At 56.2% G+C, this 21,469-nt stretch overlaps 2 protein-coding genes across 3 annotated transcripts; both read left to right on the plus strand.

Annotated features, from left to right (window-relative positions):
• The first annotated feature begins 633 nt into the window (after window positions 1-633).
• Window positions 634-12,393, plus strand: DNMT3B (DNA methyltransferase 3 beta). Its single transcript, XM_065754149.1, has 20 exons — window positions 634-718; window positions 1,128-1,311; window positions 4,663-4,807; window positions 5,091-5,194; window positions 5,578-5,730; window positions 6,057-6,245; window positions 6,863-7,021; window positions 7,524-7,631; window positions 7,804-7,945; window positions 8,360-8,488; window positions 8,685-8,729; window positions 8,962-9,041; window positions 9,288-9,400; window positions 9,679-9,862; window positions 10,100-10,184; window positions 10,400-10,545; window positions 10,627-10,717; window positions 10,814-11,046; window positions 11,171-11,256; window positions 12,175-12,393. Exons 2-20 carry the CDS (start codon window positions 1,207-1,209, stop codon window positions 12,314-12,316), a joined length of 2,439 nt encoding a protein of 812 aa, XP_065610221.1. The 5' UTR covers window positions 634-718; window positions 1,128-1,206; the 3' UTR covers window positions 12,317-12,393.
• A 1,627-nt stretch (window positions 12,394-14,020) lies between these two features.
• MAPRE1 (microtubule associated protein RP/EB family member 1) lies at window positions 14,021-21,013 on the plus strand. Of its 2 annotated transcripts, none has more exons than XM_065754141.1 (7): window positions 14,021-14,102; window positions 14,545-14,668; window positions 16,658-16,803; window positions 17,210-17,414; window positions 18,056-18,165; window positions 18,844-18,996; window positions 19,347-21,013. In XM_065754141.1, exons 2-7 carry the CDS (start codon window positions 14,548-14,550, stop codon window positions 19,401-19,403), a joined length of 792 nt encoding a protein of 263 aa, XP_065610213.1. In that variant the 5' UTR covers window positions 14,021-14,102; window positions 14,545-14,547; the 3' UTR covers window positions 19,404-21,013. The 2 variants fall into 2 exon arrangements, with proteins under 2 accessions (XP_065610213.1, XP_065610214.1); XM_065754142.1 differs by having other exon boundaries at window positions 17,210-17,399.
• The last annotated feature ends 456 nt before the right edge of the window (window positions 21,014-21,469 follow it).

The raw sequence follows: 21,469 nt of genomic DNA on the forward strand, positions 1-21,469 counted from the left end.
TTGTTGTGCACGGCGGCGGCGGGGGACAATGGGGCGGGCGGGGACGCGGCACCGTGAGCGCGGCGCCGGGTCTTCGCGGGAACGTCCCGGGCTCCCGTCGCTCCGTGCTCGGTTACCGGGGCTCGCGGCACGGGGCAGCGGGCGGAGGGAGGGGGCTGCGGGCAGCGGCTCCGCCGCCACTTGTTGCCGGCGCTCGGCCCCGGGCAGGCTGCGAGGATCGACGCGGGGCGCGCCCCGGGCTCCCTCCTCTCCCCGCCCCGCCGGTCCCGCCCGGCCCCGCCGGCTCCTGCCGCAACTTCGCGAGTTACCGGCGGTGCGCGCCGCGGGGCCCGGCCCGGGGCTGTCACGGAGGGGGCGGGCGCTGAGCTCCTCCCACGATGCCCGGACGGCCGAGGCACGGCAGACCACGGCGAAGCCACGGGACTCCGCGTTCCCGACGGCGAAGCGGCAAGTGATGCCTTCGGGGCTGGGAGGGTCCGGGGATGCTGCGGTCGCCTCCCCCGTGGGCACTGGGGTAGCCGGGAGGGTTTCCGGGAGCCCGCGGTGGCACCGACCGTGCCCGGCGTAAACACCTTTGTTTTCCTCTCCGAGGGCCGGCGGTGTGTCATTCCGTCTTTTTTCTCTCTTTCCGCAGGAGATCAGCTCCCCGTGGTGCCTGAAGCGTGAAGTCCCCCCCCCTCGAGCTGCGCACGGAGAGCAGTGGGCGGCCGGAGCCGGGGTGCGCTCAGCTGCGGGGCAGCAGACGGGGGGTACGGGGGCAACGCCACCTCCACCTCCTCCACCTCCTCCTCTTCCTCCTCGTTCTCGTCCTCGTCCTCCTGCCGCCGGGCCCGGGGAGAGAGGCCATGGGGGGAGGGAGGGGGAGGTGCCCCTACGGTGCGGCACCACAGTGCCGGAGTCTGCGGTGACATCCTAAAGGCGAGGGGTCAGGGGACACTCTGATGCTATAGCCTGAAGAGGAGAGCGCTGATTTCTGAAATCGCTGCCCCGCAGGAGGATTTCCATTCCTGCCTTTCCCCAGTTCCCCTAACCGTAAAGAAGCGCTGGGTTGTCCCCGCTGTGGGAAGGGCGGGAGGGAGACTGGGACAGCGAGGTGTCATTGTCATCACTCCGTTCCCTTTGTGCAGGGCAGCGGGGATGCAGTAACCGCTCTGCACCGAGGGGACCCGGGGGCCACCAGCACCTGTCCTGCCCGCCGGCACCGCCATGAGCATGGTAACGAGCCTCGAGCGGCTGGAGAAGCGGCTGGCCGTGATGGTGGCTGCCCAGGAGACTTCCCAGGCCTGGTCTTCGCTGGGAGAGGAGGGGCCGGTTTGTTTTTTTTTTTTTTATTTTTTCTTTTTTTTTTTTTGTTTCTTTTCTTTCAACCGAGCTTTACGGAATGCGAAGGGGCACGGAGCACGGGGCGGGGGGAGGGGGCACAAAAGGGCTGCGGCGGTTCCGAGGGGAGCGGGGCAGGGAGGGCAGAAAAGGAAACGGGGGGAAAATGGAGGGAAGTGCCGCAGCCCGGCGTGCGGGGAGGGAGAGCGGCAGCGGGGAAGGGGCCAGGCGCAGGAAGCGGGCAGGGGAGGGGAGAGGCCGGCACGTTAATGAGCATATCTGCCCCAATGCGCTCCCTTTCTTACTAAACTGCCAACCCGGCGACTCTTTTCTTCGCAGGATTAGAGGGAAATGTTCGGTTTCGGGGAGCGTTAAAGGCCATTTGTGTGCGTGATCGCCCGGAGCCGGCGGCGGAGCCGGGGTTGGAGGGAGCTGGCCACGACCATTGGGGGTTTTTAGTTCTTTTTGTTATTCAAACAGGGCTTGGGTGATGGCTGCCATCCCAGCCATCGCGCACAGTGCTTCCCTCCAGCCTTTTGATATGCATGCCCCTGTCTGGAGGCAAAGTCCGCCCGTCTCCCCTGCAATCTCTCCACCTACTGGGGAAACCGACCTGATAAGGGCCCTTCTTCTGTTTTCTTAAGAAGGAAAACTGAAAGCTGCCCCGGCCCCACGCTGGGGCCCTCCAGGTGGGCTCTGCCCGGAGCTCGGCCGGGCACAAGCAAGCACCCCCGGCCGCGGGCTCCCTAAGCGGTTAATGCCATGGCACGGGCTTCAAGCAGCTTGGCAAACCGTAAAGAAGCTGGTATTGCAAAACTAGGGCGGGATCTGGAGGCAGCGGGTTCATTGTCTCCATGGGGTATGGCTGCAGGGAACGTCCCGGTCACCGAGGCAGTGTCATGGGCTGCCGGAGCGCCAGCTTCTCGGGGAGCCTCGAACATCAGAGCTGGAATCGTGGAGTAGTTGGGTCTCCATAGCTCCTGTGGGGCTGCATCGCCGTAGCGTCTGCCCGTTTGCTCGCAGTGCGTTTGGAGAGTGCTGCAGTGCTGCTTTCCTCCTCCCCCCCCCACCCCCCGCGAGAGAAGCCTGCGAGGGGAGTGCTCTGTTTATTATTATTTTCGTAATGCCCTATCTGCACATGCTGGTGTGCTTCTGCGAGGGGAGGTGAGGACAAAGAGCTCTCCTCGCTCGCACACGGCAGGCGGAGCTGCCTGGGCTGGGGTGACCATGCTGGGGGTGCACAGCCCTGTGTCCCGGTGCAGAAGCTGGCAGGGGGAGGAGAAGGGATGGAGATAGCTGCCCAGGGGAAAGGCTTGGGGAGGCTGAGAGTTCAGTTAGCTTTGCAGCCTGTGTTGTGGTGTAATGTTGCCTTTCCCGCTTGCGTATCAGAGGACAGTGATGGGATGTCCTTGAGTGATCCCAGGCTGTGCAGCTGGAGGAGTGCATGGAGCAAGCAGGCCCCAGGGGCTGGCAGAGCCCTGCAGCTCTCAGGATGCAGCCCTGAGAGGGGGCTGCTGTCCTCCTGGCACCTCATTGCCACGTGTCCCTGTCCCTTGCTGCCCTTCTCTGTCACATTTCCTGGCATCCCTGTCCATCACCTGTACTGAGGAGAGCAGCATGTCTGCTCTCGGTTTATGAATGAGACATGTTTGTGAGATGCTCTGGTTGGGGTTAGGATGCTCTAGTTTTACTGGCAGCATCACTGCTGCTGATGATCTGGGGCTGGGGAGCAGATCCCCAGGAGCTGCTGAGGGTTGGGTCTCTGTCTATGAGCGGCCAGGGCAGATGGGGGCATGCGGTGAGTCCAGGCAGCTCCTGGGATTTGTTCACGGGTCTGGGAGCAGATGTGTTGCAGCAGTAGGATTTCTGTGCACAGCTGTAGGGCTTTATGTGGTTCAAGCTCCCTCCTCGTCCCTTTGTTACAGAGCTGTGTCTCTGGTGGGGGGAGGATGTGTGCCTGGGGTCCCTGACCGGAGAGCTGGGAGCCGGGCACCTGATTTCTCATGCGTTTGGGTTTTACCGGGGTTTTAATGCAGCCCTCTGCATCCAAAACATCAAACCCCGACTGGTCTTTGTTTTCCAGAGGTGCTGACAGATGATCTCAAAGCAGAAATCTCAATTGTTAGTGAAGCAGTTGGAGGCGATGCTGAGAGCGGGAGCTCTGGGGAAGGGGCGGCTGAGCTGGAGCCCGGGGCTGGGGGTTGGGGGCAGGGGGCTCCCCCCCAACCCCCCCCCCCCCCCCAGGGCCTTGGAGGGGGCAAAGCCATTTGCTCCCCAGCTCCTTGAGCTGATCTGCGTGCTCCTGAAATGACGGCGAAGGGGCAAGTCGCAGCACAGACCCGTAGCCCGGCAGTGAGGCAGCTTCGTTAGCACCATCCTGGGTGCCTCTGGGAGAGGCTGCGAGCTGACGCTTCCAAAAACGCGATCCAGGAAGGGCACCCGCGGGGAGGCAGAGGCGCGGGCGAGGCGTGTCCCGCTGCTCCCGGAGCCCTCCGCTTCCAGCGCTGCTGCTGTGAAATGGCTGCTGCGGGGCAGGGGGTGCGCGGCTGGGGAGTGGGAGAGGTCTCCGTGGCGGGAATGTTTGGCAACGCCCAGCTCGGACTCGGCGCTGCTTTGCTTTTTTGGGGTCAATCCTCTTTTGGCCTCGGAGCGCCTGGCGGCTTTGGCTTTGTGGGGTCTCGTGAAAGCGTGGCTAGGGCCGCTGCGGGGAGCTGGGAGATGCCTGTCCTGTCCCTGCGTGCGGAGCAGGGCTGACCCTGCAAATGGCCGTGTGTGCAGATGTTTGCATCGGCCTGCGTGCCTCTTGGGGGGGGGGGGGGGGGTTTCGAGCTCAGCAGGCGCAGGACTTTGGCCCCACAGTGCTGCCGGCTGTGCCTGGTCTGCAGGGCTCACCCACTGCCGTGGCTGTAAGGTTTGCAGGGTGGGAGCTCATTGTGTGGGGCTGGGGGCCACGGGCAGGATTGTCCCCGCACCCCATGCATGGGGTCATGGGAAGGGTCTGAGCCATGACCGGTGTGCACAGAGACTGGAAGCACTCCGTGAACACACAGGGCTAGGAACGGCTCTGGGAATTGCTCTGGCAATAGCCCCATGCTTCCCTAGGGATGAGCACATTGCTGGAGCTGATGAATCTGCAGGGCCACATCTGGGGAGGTTTTGTCCAGGTGCCCATCAGCGACCAGTGTTACTGCAGATGCACCCCAAGCCAGAGCCTTCTGCCTGCCCCGGGTGCTGTGGGAGAACTGCTAAGGGAGTAGGCTGTGCCTGGCCTGAGTAGCTCACACGACCCGCTCTGAGGGCTCTCTGGATGGCTAAGTTTACTGTCCTCTATTGCTTCCGCAGGCAGCCATGAAAAAGGAGAAGAGCCACAGCCGGGATGAGGCAGACTGCAGGGCAGAGCTGATCCTCTTCAATGGGGACTGCAGCAGTCCCACTAAGGACACACCTACCCTGTTGCTGGAGGCCAGTGGGAAGACCAGCAGCCCGGGTGAGTGAGTGGAGAGTCCCAGCTGCACGCAGCTGGGGTCAAGGTGTGCCCCAGCTTTAGAGCGCTCAGGTTGTGGTCCCCAGATTCTGGCTCTTGGTTGGCCAGATTGTGGGAGGGTTTCTGCTTTGGAAAGGGAGTAAATGGAAAGAGAACTTGATGAGTCTGTCAAAAGAGTTTCTGATGCTGTGTTTTCTGTAAGATGAAGCTTCTCTTCACATCCCCTGACATACTGCTCTGATGGGATCAGCTCACAGAGCTGAGCCTGCTCTGCTGTCTTGCACAGACTCTGGGAGCCTGGGGCTGGCACCCCTGAAGAACAAGAGGGTGAGCAAGGACCTGTCCAAAGAGGAGCTGTCCTGGCCACTCACACTGACAGAGCCGCAGGAGGTGAGTGCAGGCTGGAGGTCTGGCTGTGTCTGTGCAGCTTCGAAAAGAAAGAGCCATACATTCTGCCGGGGTGAAAATTCTGCTTTCCCTCCGTGCCGTGTGCAGGGGCTGCTCGCTCACAGATCCCCACTGCAAAAATCTCATTTCATTTCGAAAGCTCTGTGCCGGATGCCGGAAGCATGCCTGGTTTGGGCTGCCTGTAAACTGTGGCTGCTGCAAACCACAAGGGAAAAGCTGCCCTCGGTGCCTCAGGCTGTGGGGTCGAGCGCACTCATGTGCAAGGGGGGTGTGTGCAAGCTCTGCCTGGGGTCTTTCCTGTACCCTCATCCCCCATGCTTGTCTGTGTCCCCGTGTGCTGCTCATCTCCGTGCTCCTTCCTGCAGGTGCGGCCCCGGGGCAGTGCTGGCTGGGAGAGCAGCCTCCGGCAGAAGCCCCCGGTCCGCCTCATCTTCCAGGCAGGGCAGACCCACCACGAGATGCAGATCAAGGAAAGCAGCAGCGTGGAGGCTCTCAGGGACCTGCAGGCTCCGCTGCGGGTGAGAGCTGTGGGATCTGGAGCTGTGTGCAAGGCCTGGGGGTGGCCTGAGTGCTGCACGCCCCGTGCCTCAGTTTCCCTCTGTGGTGTTTGTGTGGCTTTGAGCTGGATGCTTTGACTGCCTGAGGTGAAACGGAGGGAGGAAAGCAAGAGGTGCCCCATTTGCTGTGTGCGTTACACACAGAGCAGTGTTCCCTGAGCTGCACCCAGCTCTGCACCCTCAGATCGTGGCCGCAGGGGCTGCGGGTCGTGCTGTGCTGTAGGGTCAAGGTGATGGGGGCTGCTCCCTGTTCCCAGTGGATGCTCTCACCACTCCCTCCCGCACAGAGCTCCCGGAGGCGGGCGGCTGTGCCCGTGCTCACCACCATCGACCTGACGGAGGAGGACTCGCGGGACTCATCGCAGAGCAGCAGCACGCTGTCAGGGAGCAGCTCCCAGGAGGGCCAGAATGGTTCCACTGAGCTGGTGGCCGAGGAGCCCGAGAGCCGCGATGCAGGGATTGCACTGGAGTACCAGGTATGGGGGGAGGGGGGGGCTGTGCTTTCCTGGCACCCCTTCCTGGTCTGGGTGGTGGGAGGGAGGTGGGTGCGTGCCCCTTGGGTGCTGGCAGCAGGGGCTGTGCAGGATAGCACTCTGGCAGGACATGAGCCGTCTGTACTGTGTGCAGCTCAGCACTGCCAACAGCCCCGAGTGCAGCACACGCCGAAGGAGCACTTTGCTCATGAGCGATAGCTCCTGGTCCCAGTGCAGTGCTGGGCTGCCTGCTGGGGGCAATCAGCCACACCAACTAACTGTCCCACCTCCATTGCTGCTGTCTTTGTTCTGCTTTGGGGGCAGCAGAGGAGGGTGGGTGCCCTCTTCCTGGGCTGCAGCCAGATGAAAGGCTTGTTGCCCTGTGAGCAGGGGCTTCCTGGGACATGGGACCCAGCCCCAGCTGTCTTGAAGCATTCAGTGGAGTTTGAGGACTGGCAGCATCCTTGCAGAGCTCCACATGAGTGCTCTTGCAGCTCTGCAGAGTGCCTGGCCGTTCCTCTGCACCACACCAGCTCAGGGCATCCCTTGTGTGGGTGCTGGGGTGAAGCGTGGGTGAGTGTGTGCTCCTGGCACATCTGTGTGTTATCCTTTGCTTTCAGGATGGGAAGGAATTTGGAATCGGGGAGCTCGTCTGGGGGAAGATCAAGGGTTTCTCGTGGTGGCCGGCGATCGTCGTTTCCTACAGAGCCACATCCAAGCGCCAGGCAGTGTCGGGCATGCGATGGGTGCAGTGGTTTGGGGACGGGAAGTTCTCCGAGGTGAGCCTACTGCTTCTGGCCAGGGGTGGGCTGGAGCCCCTCCTGTGCTGATCCCTGTGGTCTGCACCCATCTGTGGGGCTGCCTGTGCCCGGGGGTGGGTGCGTGTGTCCATCTGCAGCATCCCCAGGGCAGGGAGCGCAGCGCTTTGCACGCTGCAGCTTTGGGGTGCTCTCCTGACTCCAGTGCTGGCAGCCCATCCCCTTCCCACCTTCCTTCCTGGTTTGTCCCAGGTGTCCCTGCTCACTCCCTGCCTTGCTGTGCGCTGCCCTCTCAGCCCCATGCTGGGTGCCATGCTGCAGAGGCGCAGTGCCAGCAGAGGGTGCACGCAGCCCATCATAGCCACACGTGCAACCATTCCTCTGCCTGTCCTCCCTCCTGCAGTGTGGTTTGCTCCAGTGCAAACCTACTGCTAACTTCTCTGCCAGAGCTGTGCCACACCACGGGGGGACAGGAGCGAGCCGTGTCCTTGCTCAACACTGAGCTTTTGTTCCTCTGTCCCAGGTTTCTGCAGACAAGCTGGTGGGACTGATGGCCTTCAGGCAGCATTTCAATACTGCCACGTTCAATAAGCTGGTCTCCTACCGCCGAGCCATATACCATGCCCTGGAGGTATAACTGCAGGGCAGCAATGGGCTCTGGGAAGCACAGGGTGGGGGGCAGCTGGGGCTGGCGTGGCTGTGGCACTCCCAGTGTTGGAATCTAGCAGCTGCTGCTGCTGGGAAGGGGAGGGGACCATCCCCCCATGCCTTGTCACCATGCCTCCACTCCCCTTCTCTTGCAGGTTGCCCGGAGCCGCTCAGGGAAGACGTTCACTTCCACCCCAGGGGAGTCCCTGGAGGAGCAGCTGAAGCCCATGATCGATTGGGCGCTCACTGGGTTCAAACCTCTGGGTGTCAAGGGGCTGCAGCCGCCCAAAAGCTCAGGTGGGCTGGTGGTAGAAGCTGGGCCTGGTGCTGGGGGGTGGGTCCAAAAAGCACCCTCTGAAAGTTGCTCTTGGTAATGAAATGTGAGCCGTGGCCACCTGGGGGCTGCGGGTCTGGGGGCAGCAGTGGGAGCACTGACTCCCTGGGGAAGGGAGCAAACGTGGTCAGGGTCCCACTCAGCTCCTCTGCTGAGCTGGGGGGAAAGAACAAGGAGCAAACACGGCAATCCTGCTCTGCAGTGGATGCCGATGGGTAGAGATGACCTCTGCTGATTTGCAGGGTGGCGGCATCACTCATGCACCCTGCACAGTAGGGTTGAGCCAGAGCTTTGAGGAAGGGCTCTGGGGTGGGATTAAAACAGAGAGGGGGTTGATGTCCCCACGTGTCCCCACTGGAGCTGCCTTTTCCATGCAGAGAATGGGATCCTGAGGAATGGCACGGAGGAGGTGCTGTGCCTCGAGCATTGTCCTCCCACCAAGAGGCTGAAGAGCAACCCCTGCAACAGCAGCAAGGAGCAGCGTATGGAGGAGGACCAGACCCGAGGTATGGGGGTGCAGCGTGGGCAGTGCGTGGGTTCCTAAATAAAAAACCCTCCTGTGCTCTGGCTGGCCTCACTTTGCCTTCAAGCCCAAACTGTGACTGCAGAGCTGCAAGCCGGGCTCTGTTACTGCTCAGCATAGAAGTTACTATATGGGATGCTAAATCTGTTTCTTATTTGTTTATTTCTATGTTTTTAAAGAACAAATGGTTTCCGAAGTTACGAACAACAGTGGGAGTCTGGAAGGTAACCACTTACCTCTTCTGTCCTGATACAAAGTCTGGGAGTGATGGAAGTGTTGAAGGGCAGCACCAGACAGAACCCATTGGTCCTTTTTTAAAGGCACTGGGCTAAACCGGGGACAGGGCTGCAGGACTGGGGCCTGCCCACAGCTGGGGCGGTGTCCCCAGCCCTGCTCAGTCCCTGGGCTGCAGGCTGCAAGGGGCCACAGGGTGAGTGGAGCTCTCTCTGCCCTCAGATAGCTGCTTGTCATGCGGGAGGAGGAACCCAGCCACCTTCCACCCGCTGTTTGAGGGGGGCCTGTGCCACACCTGCAGGGTAAGAGCGGCCAGCAGGGCTGTGGCCATTGGGATGGGGATGGGATGGGGACGATAAGGGAAGCTGCCAGATCTGACCCACCCTGCCGTGAACACTGTGGGGTCATCCCTTGGCGCGGTCCCCTCTGGGTTCCCCTTGTGCCCTGGGTGGTGCACATGAAATGCTGAGGATGTGCATCTCTGAGCTGTGGGTTGGGAGGAGCTGAGCACAGATCCTGATGCTCTCTTCCCATCTGCCCTCTGCCAGGATAGATTCCTGGAGCTTTTCTACATGTACGACGAAGATGGCTACCAGTCCTACTGCACCGTGTGCTGCGAGGGCAAGGAGCTGCTGCTCTGCAGCAATGCCAGCTGCTGCAGGTGGGCCTCCCCGTGCCCCAGTGGTCCCTGGAGCTCAGAGCTGGGCTAGGGGCAAGGAGGGAGCAGAGCACCACACTGAGGCAGAACTGCCATAGCACAGCCTCCCTCTTCCACAGAGCTGGCTGTACCTGGACAGGTTCTGGAGGGGGTGGTTGGAGCTTTACCCAGGCCCAAGTCATCAGTCTGTGTCAACAGTCCTGAATCCTGGGATGCCATCAAAATGGAGCAGGGGTGCAGAAAAGGTTGGGCTGACACCCAGGGGTGCTTGTTCTGGGCAGGTGCTTCTGTGTGGAGTGCCTGGAGGTCTTGGTGGGACGAGGCTCATCGGCTAAGGCGAAAGAGCAGGAGCCCTGGAACTGCTACATGTGCCAGCCCCAAAGGAGCTACGGGGTGCTGCAGCGCCGGCAGGACTGGAGCTCACGCCTGCAGGACTTCTTCACCAGTGACAAGGGGCAGGAATATGTAAGGGCTGAGTGCAGTGAGCCTGCTGCACATGTTCAGGGGAGAGGGGAGGGTGGAGGTAACAGCCCCGAATTCCCCAAACTCTACCTCGATCTCATATCCAGGTGTTCTGGGCTCATCCCCACGCGGATGCTCCCTGCGAAGGGAACTGGACTCAGGGAGCACTGCAGCACTGCCCTGAATTCCTCAGGGCTTAGAAAAGAGGAAACAGGGTCTCACTGCTGTCTTCCATTGCAGGATGCACCCAAAATCTACCCAGCAGTGCCACCAGCCAAGAGGAGACCCATCAGAGTGCTCTCTCTGTTTGATGGCATAGCGACAGGTGAGGCTCTGGAAGAAGGCTGTGTATCCTCAAGACCATCTCAGAAAGCTTGGGGAGAGGGGGTGGGGCAGTTGTATCCCCCTCGATGGAGGCAGGGGAGGAGAGCAGGGGGTGGGAGTGGTGCCCACAGGTGGTCTAGCTGCGCTGGGTGCACTCGCTTCACTGTGGGTGCTGTGGTCCCAGAGCAGTGTCTTCAGCCCCCCATCCCTGGGCAGGGTACCTGGTGCTGAAGGACCTGGGCATCCAAGTGGAGAAGTACATCGCCTCGGAGATCTGCGAGGACCCCCTGGCAGTGGGCACCGTGCGGCACGAGGGCAACATCACCTACGTACACGACGTCAGGAACATCACCAAGAGAAATGTGAGCTGCGCTGCCCTTGGCGTGGGGGGAGGGCGGGGTGGGCACGATGCCCCGATAACCAGCTCTGTCCACCCGCTGCAGATTGAGGAGTGGGGTCCCTTTGACCTGGTGATCGGCGGCAGCCCCTGTAACGACCTCTCGCTCGCCAGCCCGCCCAGGAAGGCTCCGTATGGTGAGGCTGCTGGGACCCCCCAGGCTGCCTGGGGCCGACGACGCAGTTCTGCAGTGGCTCCGTCCGGGGATGCGTGCCAAGCGCTGTCTCCCCCAGGCCCACCCGAGCCCACACCGCAGCCAAACCTGCGGGGCCGCGGGCGGTCCCCTCCTAGCACCCCCGCTGGGTCCCCCCGCACAGAGGGCACCGGGCGGCTCTTCTTCGAGTTCTACCATCTGCTCAACTACGCCCGTCCCAAGGCTGGAGAAGAGCGGCCCTTCTTCTGGATGTTTGAGAACGTGGTGGCCATGAGGGTCAACGACAAGAGGGACATTTCTCGGTTCCTGGAGGTAGGGATCGCTGCGGCTCTGGGAAGGGAGCAGGAGAGGGGCAGCCATGCATATCCGTGGGTGCTCCCAGCAAAGGGCTCTCCCTGACCCTCTGCTAACTTGCTCTCCCTCTCTTGGGTTGCAGTGTAACCCGGTTATGATTGATGCCATCAAGATATCGGCTGCACACAGAGCACGCTACTTCTGGGGCAACCTCCCAGGGATGAACAGGTAATGTTCAGCCATGGTTTCATTTTGTTCTGCCCTCCTTTATGCTGCAGCGTTGCTGTCCCCAGAGCTGCAGCCACTGGAGTGAAGCACTGCTGCAACAAGCGCTGCTTGGGATGCCTGGCTTGGATATGAGCAGAGCCAAGCCTGGCTGGAGGCTGAGTTCACACCTTAAAGCAGCTCCAAATTCATTGCAGAGTGCAACAGGATGAGTGGGGGTAGAGCAGACTGCAATTGCTAGCAGTTCTGTGTTCTTAGCAGCACAAGGTGGAGTTTTTGCATACTAAGGCCTCAGCCAGCAAACACAGGCTTGTTTTCTTCACTTTGTTTATATTTAAATTGCCAATATTTATTGGAATTAAAACTAATTAAAGCTGAGCCAGAGGCTTGCAGGGATTTTGAAAGTTAAACAGCAATTACTGAGTCTTTGTCAGGCCGTGCCCTTGGAGATGTGGCAGTTGAATTCTCATCCAACCAGTGGAAGCACTGGTGTTACCCAGAGCCATCCCCATGGGTCCCGGGGCAGTGCTGGGAGTAGGTCTTATGGACAGGAGTGGGGCTATGGGCTCAAGGCTCCTCCAAAAGTGTTACCAGGAAAAGTGGGCACTGGGGATACAGGCTGACATCGCAGAACCTGTGCAAGGTGCTCTGAAAAGAAATGGGCAGACAGTAACCAGCAGCCAGGATTACTCTGATTTTGACCTTAGTGAGTCATTTCTCCAGGCTCGTATGCTGCCTTCCCATGGTTGTGATGCTTCAGTAGTGCCACCAGGGTCTGGTGGCAGTGGGGTCTGATAACAATGGGGTCCGGTGCCGCGTGGAGACTTGAGCCATAGTGCTGGATGTGAGGCTGGGAGGCAGGATGGGGGCCGTATGGGCACAGGGCAGCTGCTGAGCATCACCCATCCCTCTGTCCTCCAGGATCTTTGGCTTCCCCCTGCACTGCACCGACGTCTCCAACATCAGCCGCGGGGCTCGCCAGAAGCTGCTCGGGAGGTCCTGGAGCATCCCCGTCATCCAGCACCTCTTCTCCCCTCTCAAGGATTACTTTGCCTGCGAGTAGCCCACGCTGCGTCCCTCATCTCTCCACCACGACGCAGCTCAGCTGCCCAGGGAGGGCTCAGCCACGTGCCCACCATTCCCAGCACCGTGACCCCGCTGCCTCGGGGCTCGGGAAGCATCTTCAACCAAAGAACCTGGCCCGGTGCCTTCCTGACAGGACTACCGACAGTGCTACCTGGGAAATGATGGACAAAATGAGCTTTAATCACCCAGCACAAAGCTGCGTGCATCACTGGTGAGGCAAGAAGTCTCCTCCAGAGCATTAAACATTCCACTTGAGCCCAGAGCTGGAAAGCAGTGAGTGGTGGAGGCAGCTGCTGGCGTGCTGCAAGTGTGGGCTACAGAGCTGCTCACTTCTCCTAAACAAGCAGAAACCTCTCTTGAAACGACTGCCAAAAATCCTCAGACTGCAGCAGCAGGTGTGAGGGACCCTGGTCAGGTTTTGTACACTGAACATGCAGAACACACAAACCAAATCTTATTTTTTTTTTTAAAGACCTTTTGTAAAACTTTTAAATTTTGTTGTTTAACGTCTGTTGCTGCTTTAAGGCATTACATAAGAATGTGGAGACTCCTAGACCTGAATGTAGCTTGAAACTGAACTGTGAGCTGATAGAATTACTTTTCTAGTTAGGGAAGAAACTGTTTGATGCGTTCGGCTGTAGTTTACAGATATTCACTACGTCCTTTTCCAACCATTTCCCTTTTTTTTTTTTTTCCTGATGTTTCAGAATCCTGCTGAGTGGGTCGAATGGGTACATTGAGGCTGGGAAATGGGGCTCCTGCAGCCGGAGGGGAAAATGTTCTGAGTGTTCATTTCCAGAAGGAGTGCGTGGCGTGGGCAGCACTGTCACCCCCTGCTGTCACCTGGCAGCAGCCAAGGACTGCCTGGGTGCCTCCAGGGTGCCCATCCCTCTGCCACTCGGTCCCATGAGTTTTGTTTCCTGAGTCCACGGGCCATGCGGGCTCCCCTCAGTCACATCCTCTGCTCCATGTGCCGGATCTTGCATCCCTTGCTCTCTGATCAAAAGGAAAATCGAGAAAAAAGGACTTGGGGAAAGCAAACAGAGATGAAAGGGGAACAAGAACGGTCCTGGCATTAAGCTGACTTGATGAGAATCACAGTAGACAAGTCATCCTTGGGACGCTGCCTTTTATGCTGTGTTCACGAACACGTTGCAAGGAGAGGTAGATCTCAGAAATGCCTTTTTAATACTTTGTAAAGGTTTTCTAACTCTCCCTGGTGCTATTTTTTTAGTTAAAAGATTTTTGATGTCAAAAAGTTTTGTGGGTTTTTATACAATCTTTTAAAATAAGAAAAAAAGACAAAAAAAACCCTATCGTTTTGTTGAATGCATTTCATGTGGTGGTTCGTTTTTGTCTTTCGGGTTTTATTTATGCACTGGTGCCTTGTCCGAGCAGATTACTGAATTGTTTCCTTATGGGGATAGGGAAGGGCACCACCGCGGGATGAGACGATTCAATGCAGCGTTTGTACACGGGCGCGCTCATTCATCGCCGCGCACGGCGGCACGCGGCCTCCCGGGCAGCGCTAATGAATGGGCTGCGGAGTGGGCGGGGTTAACCATCCGCCAATCACAAGCGAGCGCTAGGATGAGTGGGCGGGGCCTCGAGGTGGCACCGCCCCCCGCACGCCATTCTTCCAGCGCTGCGGCCGCCGTGACGTGTGCGCGGGTGACGTGAGCGCGCCGCGTGCGCGTGACGTGGTCCCGGGCAGCGGGCGGGGCCGGTTTGAACGCGGAGGAGACGGGGCGAGAGTGGGGCAGGTAACGGGCCGGGCGGGGCCGGGCGGCTGTGGGGCGCGGGGCCGGGGTAGCCGGGTGCGGGTGCGCGGGGCCGGTGTTTGCGTGGAGCACGCGTGGGGTCTGCGGGGCCGGGCCTGGCCCCGGGCGCGCCCCTCTGTGGGGGCCGCGCGGCGGAGGAGGAGGAGGAGGAGGAGGAGGAGGAGGGAGGGGCGCGGGCCCTGCGCTGATCCACAGTCCGCGGTAGCGGTGTGCGGGCCTCGGGTGTGCTCCGGGGCCGCCCCGTTTGTGCCGCGGGTTCACCCCACGGGGAAGGGAAACTCCACGCGGGTGGGAGGACGAGAGGCGCGGGGGCGGTCCGCTCGTCGGGGCCGAGTGCGGGCAGCGCTGTGTGCGGGGCTCCGAGCCGCGATGGGGCTGCGGCGTGAGCGTGTGCGGCGGTCCCACGCGCGGCTCTGTGTGGCAGAAAATGGCAGTGAATGTGTACTCCACGTCGGTGACGAGCGACAACCTGAGCCGGCACGACATGCTGGCGTGGATCAACGAGTCCCTGCAGCTGACGCTGACCAAGATCGAGCAGTTGTGCTCAGGTGAGGGGTGCGGGGTGGGGCGTCCGTGTTTGTTCTGGACCGAGAGATGGAAAAGAGCTCCGTGGAAGCACCCACGCAGCTGTGTCTGTAGTGGGAGTGGAGCTGTGGACAGCTGTGGTCCAGCATTTGGTGTTGGAACTGGGATATGGTTTGGAGTTTTATTGAAATGGTTTGTGAGAGTGGAGATGTGATGTAATGGGAAGTTATGGTCTTCTGATTTACTGCAGCATAAGTGGGATAAGAAGAAATGAGGGTTAACGTGGAGAAAAATCTCCTGAGAAGGGTTGTTTGCCGGGGGGGGGGGGGGGGACCAAGTATTTAGTCCACACGGGCAGGAGGAAACCTGAAGGTGCAGTAAGGAGCATAAACAGATGTGATCCCTTATGGGAGAAAACCATTGGGAGGTGCTGTGGGTTCAGGCAGGGCCCAGGAGTGCCAGGGGTCACAGAGCTGTGAGGGGACCCCCTGGTGGCACCAGGTTCACCCCTGGGAGCTCCCACCCCCCTATAGTGAAGAACCTCAGCCTGACCCCGAGTCACTGTGGGCTGATCTGACAAAGCTGAATATCTGGTGGCTGTGCACAGCAAAAGGGGAAGTGCTGGTGCTCTAGAAATGAAGTCACATGTCATCGAGCAGGGAGGAGTGTGTGGGAGGAGGCTGGCTGAAACGAACAGAGAAATAATGGTCTGTGGGGTAACGCTGGAAGAAAAGCAAACCCAAGGCTAAGGATGTAGCCTGGGTGAGAGGTGGTGATTTGAATAACTGGAGCAGGGAGATGAAAGGGCCTGGGTGAGAGGTAGGAGTGCATCTTGCACGGTGAGGTTGGAATAAGGCATCGGGGAGTGAACAAAAGGAGGCAGAAGTTTCCATTTGGAACTGGCAGTACCGTGTGTGGTGTGGAGGGAGCGTTCCCAAAGATGGTGAGAAGGAGGCAACTCAGAATACACGTCGGGCAGGTATTTCTGGTGGCTTCTGTCTAATAAGGTGATGCAGGAAAAACTCTAGGGATGGAGGATCTGAAGATCTGCAGCCACAGAAAGAGGAGAAGCGATGAGCACTGCTGCGTTGAACTCGGTGTGCTCTGCCTCAGTTTGGGGGTCCAAAAACTTTGTGGGGAGCTGGGCTGGCTCAGGGCACTACAGGACAGTGCTTCTTGGCCTTGTGCCTCTCAAAAGTTTGCTGTGCAGTTGTTTGTTTTAGGTTAAGGCTGCCATTGCTCTCTGTGTCCACTGAATTCTTTGATGTGGGGTGGGATGTGACGCTCAGAACGCTGCGTTTGCATTGCTGGTGACACACAGCTGTGCATCATCACTGCAGAGCAATAATACAGTTTTAAAATGTCTTTATGAGGTGCATGTGTGTTGTGCAAAAGCTCTTCACTGGGGGTGGCACTCTGCTTGGATCCTATCCCCTTTCACTCTTGCAGTAACAGCTGAATTGAAGGATTTGAAATGAATGGAAGGAAATAGTGTCTTATTTCAGTTCTCTGATTTAAAGTGTGACTGAAATGTTTATTGTAGAATGGTGTGAGTTGGAAGGGGCCTTGTACAGGTTGCCTGCTCCAACTCCTGCAGTGAGCAGGGACACCCACAGCTCCATCAGTGTTCAGAGCCCCCCCAGTCTGACCCTGAGTGTCTGCAGGGATGGGGCACCCACTGCCCTTACTGAATAATTTCTATAGTTCAGCTCTGTTATCACTGATAAGAGTACTGATGCCCATGAGGGGAGGGAATGCCACATCATGTGTTGGATTTCTCTTGGAATCACAGAGGCATTACTGCTCTTGGGTACAAGAGCCCAAGGGATGGGGCTGGACCCTTAGTTCTGCAGCTTGTTTGCAGCCACACTCTTCCATGCAGACCAAGGGGTCCTGTTATCTCCCTTCTGCTGTTCTAAGGGCTTGTGCAGCAGTGGAACAAGGCCAGGCAGCGTGCTGCTGTGGCTGACCAACCATCACTCACTGTGGGATGGTGTTCTTCTCTCTTGCAGGTGCTGCATACTGCCAGTTCATGGACATGCTCTTCCCAGGTTCAGTAGCCCTCAAGAAAGTGAAGTTTCAAGCGAAATTGGAACACGAATACATTCAGAACTTCAAGGTTCTACAAGCAGGTTTCAAACGAATGGGTGTTGACAAAGTAAGCTGGGTTGGAGTTGCTTCTCGTTTCTGGTATCCAAATGTGTGTCGTATACTTCCCAATCTGGGGGCAGGGTTTGATTTTTGGCTTGCAAGCCTCATGAGTTTTGGTTCACACTGTGGTCTGCACCTAAATGAATGCAGTGTCTCCTAGAGTAAAGATTGGATTTGCAGTTCTTAATGGTGGAGATGGTATTTCCACATCAACTCCTTCAGCTTACTTGAGCTCACACAGCACAAAGCTGTCCCACGAGGTGTGTCCCAGCCACGTCTTGGTGTGGTAGTCTTAAGGATTTCCAATTCCTCTTTGCTCCCAGCTGTAAAACCCTTATATAATAAGGCAGAGAGAGAGATTCTTTCCCCTTCCAACAAGTTTTATTATCATGATTTATTTATTTTTTCTCCAGATAATTCCTGTGGACAAACTAGTGAAAGGAAAATTTCAAGACAACTTCGAATTTGTTCAGTGGTTCAAAAAATTTTTTGATGCAAACTACGATGGGAAGGAGTATGACCCCGTGGCTGCCCGGCAAGGCCAGGAGACAGTGGCACCGAACCTCGTTGCTCCAGTTGTGAACAAACCCAAGAAACCTCTCGGTACTGGCAGTGCAGGTAGAGAAGAGTTTAAATGCTCGAGATCATCTTGAAAACTGGAGGAAATGAGGCTGGGTCACTGTTTTGGTATCTAAAGGGGCTGTAAGAGAGAAGGGGACAGGCTCTTTAGAAGGGTCTGTGTGATAGGATAAGGGGAGATGGTTTCAGACTGATGGAGGGGAGGTTTAGATAGGGTATCAGGAAGATTTTGACAGTAAGGGCAGTGGCACAGACTGCCCAGAGATGAGGTGTCTGCTCCAGCCCTGCAGATGCTCAGGATCAGGCCAGGGAAACTGAGCACTGATGGAGCTGTGGGTGTCCCTGCTCCCTGCAGGGGCTGGACCAGATGCCCTTCAAGGGTTCCTTCCAACTCAGGCCATTCTATGATTTAAAATTGGTGTATGAAAATGTAGTGTTTGGAGCTTATCTCAGATGCTAGGCTTCAAGCTCTGAGTGAGTTATCTGGGAGCTACAGAGAGAAAATGGCAAGAATTGGTGTTGGGATGTGCTGAAGACAATGGACATGGCTCTTGGGGTGAAGAAGGAACACTTATAGGTGAATGTGTCTTTGAATTCTGGCCGGGTTGGAAGTGGGACAGTACCTCTGGGGGAGGGAAAGAGGTGTTCTGAGAAGATGTAACACCACATTTATTTCACAGCCCCACAGAGGCCCATTGTTGCACAGAGGACCCCAGCAACTCCCAAAGGTGGCACTGGGATGGTCAAAAAGGCTGCGGGAGATGATGAGTCAGCGGGATTGATTGAGCAGGTGTGTTGCCAAAATGGCCTCGGGTGCTGACCTGGGCTTTGCATTGGATGTATAGATATATATTGAGTAGCATGAAATGACTGTGCTGGGGAGAGACAGATCACTTTCTTCTGTCTAGTAAGTTCATTTAAAATGGCTTAATCAGAAGCCTCGGTGTGGTGGCCTTGCTCTCCTGATAGTAGCAAAGCCCCTTCTGCAGTAGCAGCCCCCAGACATTTAAGTCTGCTGTGTCCCATATCATGCATAGCATTGTTTTTAGGTATTTCCACAGCTGTGTTGCAGCTATCACAGCATTCCAACGGAGCTATGAGCAGCTGCTGCGTCCCCGAAATGCTGAATGCAACGGAGCTAAAGCTGCCACCAGTGTGAGGGTTGTCCTGGAGGAATGTGTTAGCAGAGGAAAGTGCATGCAGTCGGATTTTTACCCGTGTCATGCAATAAGCCTCTAGAATTTCCATGTGGTATTGCATGTGTTGGCCTGGGTGTTGGTTGCAGAAATAGTCCAACTTGAGAAATAGACCTCTTCTTCCTCTTACACCCTTTCCCCAATGTCTTGGGAACTTCTGAAGTGCTCTGCATACAAACGCACCTCTGAGCGTTATGGGGACCCCCACCTTTAGGATAGACACCCCTGCATTCTCAGTGGGTGGATAAATCATTATTGGTTCCTGTGGGCAGATCAACGTGTTGAAGCTCACCGTTGAAGACCTGGAGAAGGAGAGGGACTTCTACTTCGGCAAATTGCGGAACATTGAGCTGATCTGCCAGGAGAACGAAGGGGAGAACGACCCAGTACTGCAGAGGATTGTGGAAATTCTTTATGCCACAGATGTAAGTGATCTCCCCCCCCCCCATCCTGCCTCTCTATGGGAAGCTGCCTTGCTCTCCTTATTTTCTGCCTTCTTTTTTTGTTTTTTCCTTAAATTTATGGCCAGATACCATTGTTGTTATAGTCAGGCCACAAACGTGGTTGGGTTCTCCTGAGGAGTATGTACCACATAGGTCAGAGCTGAAGAAAATAAGTTTGTGGGTGATCAACCTTCATACTGTGAGTGGTTGAATTAAGGGTACTTCGTTGTCAGGATCCGAAGTAGAAATAACTGAATGAAAGGAGTGTGCAGAGCAGCAGGGAAGTGCTTGGATGTTGGTTTCTCATCGAGCCCTCATTGTGTTCCCTGCAGGAAGGCTTTGTGATACCTGACGAAGGAGCACCGCAGGAGGAGCAAGAAGAGTATTAACAGACCACGTACTGTACCAGCAGAGCAGCAACATCGGAATTCTGTGCCCCAGATCATGTGCTTAACTGTAAAATACTCCACTTTATTCTTAGAGGACTCACTGGTTTCTTTTCATAAGCAAAAAAGTTACCTCTTCTTAAAGTGCACTTTGCAGAAGTTTCACTCTTTTTGCAGTGGGTTTGAGTTAGGAACTCTCTCTCACTCTGTAGCAGAGCAGTATTCACATCTAGGTGGTATATTTAGGGAGCAAGAGGCTGAACATTTGGAACTCGTTGGTTTGCTGGTAAACACTGGTTCATGGAAAGACTTTTTTTATACCTAAGGTGGTGTGTAGAAGAGAACATAGAGTCTGACTCACGGAAAGATTGAGTTAATGTGAAATTGCAGCACAGAAATGATAATAAAATGCCTTAAGAGTATTTAAAATATGCTTCCAAATGCCAAAATTGAAGTAATGTGACAGGAGATTTTATGTGCTTCATCCTGGGGAGACGCTCACTCCGCTCCCCTCCCTGCTGTCCAGGCAGTCCCACCTTGCCAGCAATGCTCCGAGGGGCTCTTAAACAAACCTCCATTCCTGCATAAAGCTGCTCACCGAGTGATTAGTTCTCTATGAAATAGGCCTTAATGTTGCCTGTCACAAGATTAGAGGGAGTATGAACAGCTGAGACACATAAATTACCTTGAGGAGTGCTAAAGCATTTTTTCTATGGCATTGTGGCTAATGGCTTTGCCAAAATGTACTGTGTTTTCTGTAAAAAGAAAAAAAAAAGAAAAAAAAAAAGAAAAAAGTGACATGAAAGCAGAGGGCACCAGTCTTACTGCCTGAAAGGTTCTTCTGAAGTACTTTCCTCATTTCTGCTTGTTCTGTTTGTTCCTTTCTGTTGGTGTGCTTATGGCCTCCCACCCTTCCCCATCCCGAGGAGCGCTGATCCAACCCCGTGGTTGCAGTGGGGCTGTGCTGTGCAGCTCTCAGAATGAAAGTGAATCGAGCACATGAGGATGATGATTTTGTCCCTTTCCTTTTCTTTTCCCTCAGACCAGGGCGTATCTGATAGTAACACTTGCCAGTTCAGTGGTCTTCTGGGGTCAAAACTTTGAGATGCTGGCTAACAGAGCTAATGTTATTGCAGAAAATACAGTACTGAGACTAACTTAAATATTAATATTTAAAGTACTTTCTTTATCTATCCCCCTTTTTTTTTTTCCTCTCATTTTCCCTCATTCCTGTTGTGTTTGGCAAGATCCTGCAAGACTTCTGATTCCCCTCCACTACTGAGATCCATCAGTCCTGTTGTGCTGTATTCATTCGTTCCTGGTGGTAGCTTGTCTTAAGACGTGTGTAGGAGAGCATCTTATGGTAATTGTTGTGTAGTGCATGAATCTTTGTGAAATTCAGAGAAAAACCCAAATTCAGTGAATGCCAAAAAATGCAAGTACCTAGCCATTGTTTGAAACCGCAGTGGTGCTATTTCTCTTGTGGCCTTTTAGACTTTTGTTGCCCTAAAACTCCATTTTACTGAGAAACCATATTTGACTTGGATTTTTCTTGACAGGGTTTTTCTATTTTAAGCAGTTTCTAAATAAAGTTCTGTATTTCAAGAGTGTGATGTCTGCTGGAGTGTCTCGTGCTTTCAGGTGTGAGCAGGCGGTGCTTCTCAGGGTGGAGCACGAGGACCTGCAAGGTCAGCTCCTGTCCTAGCTGTGTCCCTGTGGGCAGCAGGAATGCTGGAGCTCCCCTTGGAGTGTGCTGGGGGAAGCATTGCTGCAGTTCATCCCCACCACTGAAGTGCTGTCCTCCCGCAGTGCTCTGTGGGTGCTTTGTTCTAAAGAATGGGCATTGCTGGGGTCAGACCTCGGGAGTGCAGATGTAGAACCAGGGGGTTTTGATGCACATAAAATCTTCTTTACCATTACTTGTTTACTTAGAGGTCAGAATCATACTTCTACCAGCTTTAAATACTCCGTTATTCCAGCAGCAAACGTGGCAATGGTACGTGGCTGGGTTTGAAGGTGACTTTTGGGTGCCTGCTTCCTTACGTGCTGGGATGTGGCTGCCTGGAGTC

This window comes from Cyrtonyx montezumae, unplaced genomic scaffold (genome assembly GCF_038088225.1).
Source record: "Cyrtonyx montezumae isolate F1298 unplaced genomic scaffold, pur_monq_1.0 scaffold_9, whole genome shotgun sequence".
NCBI lineage: Eukaryota > Metazoa > Chordata > Aves > Galliformes > Odontophoridae > Cyrtonyx > Cyrtonyx montezumae.

Bases quoted from the DNA above. Each gene is read 5' to 3' on its own strand.
- DNMT3B (XM_065754149.1), top strand. From the start codon at position 1,207: ATGAGCATGGTAACGAGCCTCGAGCGGCTGGAGAAGCGGCTGGCCGTG. The intron at 8,730-8,961 runs GTAACCACTTAC...CTCTGCCCTCAG, and splicing joins CAACAGTGGGAGTCTGGAAG to ATAGCTGCTTGTCATGCGGG. The intron at 10,546-10,626 runs GTGAGCTGCGCT...CACCCGCTGCAG, and splicing joins GGAACATCACCAAGAGAAAT to ATTGAGGAGTGGGGTCCCTT.
- MAPRE1 (XM_065754141.1), top strand. From the start codon at position 14,548: ATGGCAGTGAATGTGTACTCCACGTCGGTGACGAGCGACAACCTGAGC. The intron at 14,669-16,657 runs GTGAGGGGTGCG...TCTCTCTTGCAG, and splicing joins GATCGAGCAGTTGTGCTCAG to GTGCTGCATACTGCCAGTTC. The intron at 16,804-17,209 runs GTAAGCTGGGTT...TTTTTTCTCCAG, and splicing joins AACGAATGGGTGTTGACAAA to ATAATTCCTGTGGACAAACT.